Source organism: Salmo salar, chromosome ssa25, assembly GCF_905237065.1.
Source record: "Salmo salar chromosome ssa25, Ssal_v3.1, whole genome shotgun sequence".
Taxonomy (NCBI): domain Eukaryota; kingdom Metazoa; phylum Chordata; class Actinopteri; order Salmoniformes; family Salmonidae; genus Salmo; species Salmo salar.
This window is the reverse complement of record NC_059466.1, coordinates 52,118,468-52,125,967: the sequence shown is the minus strand read 5'-3', so window position 1 is coordinate 52,125,967 and position 7,500 is coordinate 52,118,468. Positions and strand designations below refer to the sequence as shown.

Genomic DNA, 7,500 nt, shown 5'->3' with positions numbered 1-7,500 from the left:
GAACAAGCGATATGGGAGAAACATCAGTCAAAGTAGCTCTAGCAGGACTGGTCACAGGCAGCATACTAATGGTCATCTCCATTAGCGCCATTCTCCTTTACCAGGTAAGGCATTACAAAACAACCTCTGTTTTAACATCGATCACTCCTTGATACCGTAAATTCACGACCAACGGTTAACCTAAATGACAAAAGTTATTTTGGTTGAGAGGCACTACTTTTGATATGTCCTTTTGTAGTTTTCTCCACCGAGTACAGCGCCTTCAGAAACTTTTCACACCCTTTTGACTTTTTCCTAATTTTCTGTTGTTACAGCCTGAATTTAAAATGGATTAAGTGTAGATGTTTTGTCACTGGCCCACACACAATACCTCATAATGTCGAAGTGGAGTTATGTTTTTAGACATTTTTACATGAAAATTTAAAGCTGAAATGTATTGAGTCAATAAGTATTCAAGCCCCTTTTTTTTAATGGTAAGCCTAAATAAGTTCAGGAGTAAAAATGTGCTGAACAAGTCACCATAATAAGTTGCATGGACTCACTCTGTGTGCAATAATAGTGTTTAACATTATTTATGAATAACCACCTCATCTCTGTACCCCCACACATACAATTATCTGTGAGGTCCCTCAGTCGAGCAGTGAATTTCAAACACAGATTCAACCACAAAGACCAGGGAGGTTTTCCAATGCAAAGAATGGCACCTGTTGGTAGATGGGTAAAATAAAAAAAAAAGCAGACATTGACTATCCTTTTGAGCATGGTGAAGTTATTAATTACACTTTGGATGGCGTATCAATACACCCAGTCACTACAAAGATACAGGCGTCCTTCCTAACTCAGTTGCCGGAGAGGAAGGAAACCGCTCAGGGATTTCACCATGAGGCCAATGGTGGATTTTAAACAGTTACAGAGTTTAATGGCTGTGATGGGAGAAACACAGAGGATGGATCAACAACATTGTAGTTACTCCACAATACTAACCTAATTGACAGAGTGAAAAGAAGAAAGACTGTACAGAATAAAAACATTCCAAAACATGCTTCCTGTTTGCAACAAGGCACTAAAAATAAAACTGCAAAAATATAACAAAGCAATTCATTTTTTGTCCTGAATATAACGTGCTATGTTTGGGGCAAATCCAATATATTTCTGAGTACCACTCTCCATATTTTCAAGCATATTATTTTACCTTTATTTAACTAGGCAAGTCAGTTAAGAACAAAGTCTTATTTACAATGACGGCCTAGGAACAGTGGGTTAACTGCCTTGTTCAGGAGCAGAACAACAGTTTTTAACTTGACAGGTCAGGGATTCGATCTAGCAACCTTTTGGTTACTGGCCCAAAGCTCTAACCACTAGGGTACCTGCCGCCCGCAGCATAGTGGTGGCTGCATCACGTTATGGGTATGCTTGTAATCGTTAAGGACTGGGGAGTTTTTCAGGATAAAAAAAACCGGAATGGAGCAAAATCCTAGAGGAAAATCTGGAAGTCTGCTTTGATGAATAGACCTTTTAGCAGGACAATAACCTAAAACACAAGGCCACATCTATACTGGGGTTTCTTACCAAGACAGTGAATGTTCCTGAGTGGCCGAGTTACAGTTTTGACTTAAATCTACTTGAAAATCTATGGCAAGACTTGAAAATGGTTGTCTAGCAATGATCCAGGTGTGGAAAGCTCTTAAGAGACTTTACCCATGACAAATCCCAGCTGTAATGGCTGAACTTTTGAACATCTTGGCCATGTTCTGTTATAATCTCCACCTGGCACAGCCAGAAGAGGACTGGCCACCCCTCATTAGCCTGGTTCCTCTCTAGGTTTCTTCCTAGGTTTTGGCCTTTCTAGGGAGTTTTTCCTAGCCACCCCTCATAGCCTGGTTCCTCTCTAGGTTTCTTCCTAGGTTTTGGCCTTTCTAGGGAGTTTTTTCCTAGCCACCGTGCTTCTACACCTGCATTGCTTGCTGTTTGGGGGGTTTTAGGCTGAGTTTCTGTACAGCACTTTGAGATATCAGCTGATGTAAGAAGGGCTTTATAAATACATTTGATTTGATTTAAAGGTTCTTCTACAAAGTATTGACTCAGGGGTCAATATGTCTAGTTCATGTTGGATCAACAGTCATTTCATTGAAATGACATGGAAACAATGTTGATTCAACCAGTGTAGGAAGTATGGTTGCGTTAATCTTTAGCAGACAGTCATGTTCTTTTGATGAATGTATTTGCAATTTTGACGGTGTAAAATATAGTTTAGATGAATGTATTTGTGTTTTGAGAAGGCAACTACATTTTGAAAATGCATTTTAGTGTTTTGCAACAGAGTTCTGTATCTTGTAGATTCTGGTTTTTTGAAAAAAAAATCGACAACATTGCTATAAAAAAAAATAAATAATACATGAGAAAACCTGTAATAGATATAATAATACACCTATTTACCGTCTAGGTTCTGCAGAGGAAAAGAAGGTTTGGAGGAATAACACCAATGATTTCGCAGAATGACGGAAGATTTGGTTATGGAAACTTCCAATGAAGAATTTTCATCAATTGTCTGCATCACCCCCCACATGATCACTACACAGGTGCACCTTGTGCTGGGGGGGACAATAAAAGGCCACTAAAATGCGCAGTTTTTGTCACACAACACAATGGCCACAGAAGTGTCAAGTTTTGACGGATGAGTGCAGGATTGTCCACCGGAGCTGTTGCCAGAGAATGTAATGTTCATTTCTCTACCATAAGCCGCCTCCAACGTCGTTTTAGAGAATTTGGCAGTACGTCCAACCGGCCTCACAACCGCAGACCACGTGTAACCACGCCAGCCCAGGACTTTCTGATTGGCGGGCCTGGCTCCACAGTGGGTGGGCCTATGTCTTCCAGGGCCCACCCACTGGCTGCACCACTGCCCAGTCATGTGAAATCCATAGATTAGGGCCTAACGAATTAATTTCAATTGACTGATTTCCTTATATGAACTGTAACGCGGTAAAATCGTTGATTAAAAAAAAAACATATATATTTAACGATGAAATTGTTGCATGTTGCATTTATATATTTTTTAACAATAGTTAATAAACCAATTCCAAACCTCTGACAATACCAGCCAGTTTTCAGTTTTCCCTCACCACTCAGACCACTCCCAGACAGTCTTAGCAAAATTCTTGCTTGAGAAATTGTTCTTAGCTAAGAAGCTACATTTGTTTCTCTTTGACAGTTTTAATTGAAACAAATCACAGTAAGGTACTTAACTGTTACCAAGAAATAATTAGATAAAAATGTCTGTGTTGGACCGTTAAGGATTCTAGTTGTAAGTGTCCTACCGGTTAGAGATTTAGAATGTGATTTAGAATGTGATTTAGAATGAGATTTAGAATGAGATTTAGAATGAGATTTAGAATGTGATTTAGAATGTGATTTAGAATGTGATTTAGAATGAGATTTAGAATGTGATTTAGAATGTGATTTAGAATGTGATTTAGAATGTGACTTAGAATGAGATTTAGAATGTGATTTAGAATGAGATTTAGAATGTGATCAATGGTTTGAAAACTTTTCATGATTCATTTCTGTCTTAGTCAATATGATTTCTTATAATGTTAAATAAATGTTTCTATTATTGTGACATCTCTAGAAATAGCATCTCTGTATTATCATGGGACGGCAGGTAACCGGAAGGACTAGTAACCGAAAGGTTGCTGGATCGAATCCCTGAGCTGACAAGGTAAAAATCTGTTGTTCTGCCCCCTGAACAAGTCAGTTAACCCACTGTTCCTAGGCCGTCATTGAAAATAAGAATTTGTTCTTAACTGATTTGCCTAGTTAAACAAAGGCAACATTTTTACATTTTTAAATCAGAGAGGTGTTGGAATAACTCGATATATGAGGTAGCAGTGTGGTTAAGGTAAGGTTTACATTTTAAGAAGATACATACTTCTTGTTTAACTAGGGCAAGTCAGTTAAAGAACAAATTCATATTTACAATGACGGCCTAGGAACAGTGGGTTAACTGCCTTGTTCAGGGGCAGAACGACAGATTTTTACCTTGTCAACTCAGGGATTTGATCCAGGAACCTTTCAGTTACTGGCCCAACGCTCTAACTACTAGTCTACCTGCCGCCCCGGGGTTTATGACTATTGTGGCTGGGTTAACTAGTGACAACCCTCTCATTCATTTAAAGGTTAAATAAATTAGACTTGTATTATACTGCTCAATTAATACACTTGCCCCCCATCCCCCCTTCCCCAAAACACGTGTAAATATTGGACTATCCCCCTTCCCCAAAACACGTGTAAATATTGGACTATCACCCCCTTCCCCAAAACACGTGTAAATATTGGACTATCACCCCCTTCCCCAAAACACGTGTAAATATTGGACTATCACCCCCTTCCCCAAAACACGTGTAAATATTGGACTATACATTGTGCCTTCCTGTATCATACTGATGCTAAAATGTTTATTCTATTCTACTGAGATACTTACTTTGTGGTCATATTCTCATCTTGTATTAGTTGTTATTGTTGTTGATATGTCCAGAAGCATTTAGTTGGACGATGTGTAGCATCCGTATACTGTACATATGACTAATAAAACGTGAAAATTTAAAAGCACCCTGGAATGATTCAAGAAGAAAGGTTAAGACTGTTCTGGAATGTCCAGATCCGTATCACATCCATAACCTTCCACGAGGTCTGAAAACAGCAGTTGTTAAAGTGCACCTTTTAAAACATTGAATAATTAGAGCAGTTTGCTGCTGAAGAGTCGGCCGAATTGCCAGTAGAAAGGTGAAGCCAGCTCATTGGTGGCTACAAACAGCATTGGTCGAAGGTTATCTTGACCATGGACTGTGCAACCAAACTCCGGGGTGCCAATAATTTTGTTCATGCCATTTTTTTCTTTAAGTTTACAATTTTAATTTAGAAAATAAGTTTAAAAAAAACACACAAAAAAAAATGTGTTTTTCAATTTCAATTAATTTCTTTGAAGAAATAGGGAATAATTTAAGAAATGTGCAACGGTGCCAATATATTTGGCTGCTACTGTATTTGTATTTCAACAATATTTAAACTTAAGAGTCTATTGACGCACCTGTATAATTGCATTCTACAAAAATCCCCATCAAAATGTGTCTGTTTTAAGATAGAGATATTGTTGTTGTTGTTGTTGTATGGGCTCCGTCTCAATCCACCACAATCGCTTATGTCGGCCTTCCACTTCTGCGGTGGAAAGTGGTTTGGCCTACAAACTACGTCCACTCTACGGAAAGATTAGACTCTCACCAACACGATGGTGTTTTCCGTTTTGCTCTACAACACCCAAAAGCCACCCGGGACTAGTCTGAAGGTAACCCGGTACCGGAACCACAGGACTAGTCTGAAGGTTAACCGGTACCGGGCCCACAGGACTAGTCTGAAGGTTAACCCGGTACCGGGCCCACAGGACTAGTCTGAAGGTTAACCGGTACCGGCCCACAGGACTAGTCTGAAGGTTAACCGGTACCGGGCCCACAGGACTAGTCTGAAGGTTAACCCGGTACCGGGCCCACAGGACTAGTCTGAAGGTTAACCCGGTACCGGGCCCACAGGACTAGTCTGAAGGTAACCCGGTACCGGGCCCACAGGACTAGTCTGAAGGTAACCCGGTACCGGTCCCACAGGACTAGTCTGAAGGTTAACCCGGTACCGGGCCCACAGGACTAGTCTGAAGGTTAACCCGGTACCGGGCCCACAGGACTAGTCTGAAGGTTAACCGGTACCGGGCCCACAGGACTAGTCTGAAGGTTAACCCGGTACCGGGCCCACAGGACTAGTCTGAAGGTTAACCCGGGAACCGGGCCCACAGGACTAGTCTGAAGGTAACCCGGTACCGGGCCCACAGGACTAGTCTGAAGGTAACCCGGTACCGGGCCCACAGGACTAGTCTGAAGGTTAACCCGGTACCGGGCCCACAGGACTAGTCTGAAGGTTAACCCGGTACCGGCCCCACAGGACTAGTCTGAAGGTTAACCGGTACCGGCCCACAGGACTAGTCTGAAGGTTAACCGGTACCGGGCCCACAGGACTAGTCTGAAGGTTAACCCGGTACCGGAACCACAGGACTAGTCTGAAGGTTAACCCGGTACCGGGCCCACAGGACTAGTCTGAAGGTTAACCGGTACCGGGCCCACAGGACTAGTCTGAAGGTTAACCGGTACCGGGCCCACAGGACTAGTCTGAAGGTTAACCCGGTACCGGGCCCACAGGACTAGTCTGAAGGTTAACCCGGTACCGGGCCCACAGGACTAGTCTGAAGGTAACCCGGTACCGGGCCCACAGGACTAGTCTGAAGGTTAACCCGGTACCGGTCCCACAGGACTAGTCTGAAGGTTAACCCGGTACCGGGCCCACAGGACTAGTCTGAAGGTTAACCCGGTACCGGGCCCACAGGACTAGTCTGAAGGTTAACCCGGTACCGGGCCCACAGGACTAGTCTGAAGGTAACCCGGTACCGGCCCCACAGGACTAGTCTGAAGGTTAACCCGGTACCGGGCCCACAGGACTAGTCTGAAGGTTAACCCGGTACCGGGCCCACAGGACTAGTCTGAAGGTAACCCGGTACCGGGCCCACAGGACTAGTCTGAAGGTAACCCGGTACCGGGCCCACAGGACTAGTCTGAAGGTAACCCGGTACCGGGCCCACAGGACTAGTCTGAAGGTTAACCCGGTACCGGGCCCACAGGACTAGTCTGAAGGTTAACCCGGTACCGGGCCCACAGGACTAGTCTGAAGGTTAACCCGGTACCGGGCCCACAGGACTAGTCTGAAGGTTAACCCGGTACCGGGCCCACAGGACTAGTCTGAAGGTTAACCCGGTACCGGGCCCACAGGACTAGTCTGAAGGTTAACCCGGTACCGGGCCCACAGGACTAGTCTGAAGGTTAACCGGTACCGGGCCCACAGGACTAGTCTGAAGGTTAACCCGGTACCGGGCCCACAGGACTAGTCTGAAGGTTAACCCGGTCCCACAGGACTAGTCTGAAGGTAACCCGGTACCGGGCCCACAGGACTAGTCTGAAGGTAACCCGGTACCGGGCCCACAGGACTAGTCTGAAGGTAACCCGGTACCGGGCCCACAGGACTAGTCTGAAGGTAACCCGGTACCGGGCCCACAGGACTAGTCTGAAGGTTAACCCGGTACCGGGCCCACAGGACTAGTCTGAAGGTTAACCGGTACCGGGCCCACAGGACTAGTCTGAAGGTTAACCCGGTACCGGGCCCACAGGACTAGTCTGAAGGTTAACCTGGTACCGGGCCCACAGGACTAGTCTGAAGGTTAACCCGGTCCCACAGGACTAGTCTGAAGGTAACCCGGTACCGGGCCCACAGGACTAGTCTGAAGGTTAACCCGGTCCCACAGGACTAGTCTGAAGGTAACCCGGTACCGGGCCCACAGGACTAGTCTGAAGGTAACCCGGTACCGGGCCCACAGGGTCCCACAGGACTAGTCTGAAGGTTAACCCGGGA

General features: G+C 44.6%; 1 protein-coding gene across 1 annotated transcript in view; it reads left to right on the top strand.

Annotated features, from left to right (window-relative positions):
* Nucleotides 1-3,094, top strand: part of LOC106586938 (cytotoxic T-lymphocyte protein 4) — a 4,961-nt gene extending 1,867 nt beyond the window's left edge. The window contains exons 3-4 of the mRNA XM_014174696.2: nt 1-104; nt 2,444-3,094. The exon at nt 1-104 is cut by the window's left edge and continues 33 nt beyond it. Coding sequence (XP_014030171.1) covers nt 1-104; nt 2,444-2,530 — 191 coding nt within the window. The 3' untranslated portion in view covers nt 2,531-3,094. The remainder of the gene's footprint in view (nt 105-2,443) is intronic.
* Nucleotides 3,095-7,500: the final 4,406 nt, after the last annotated feature.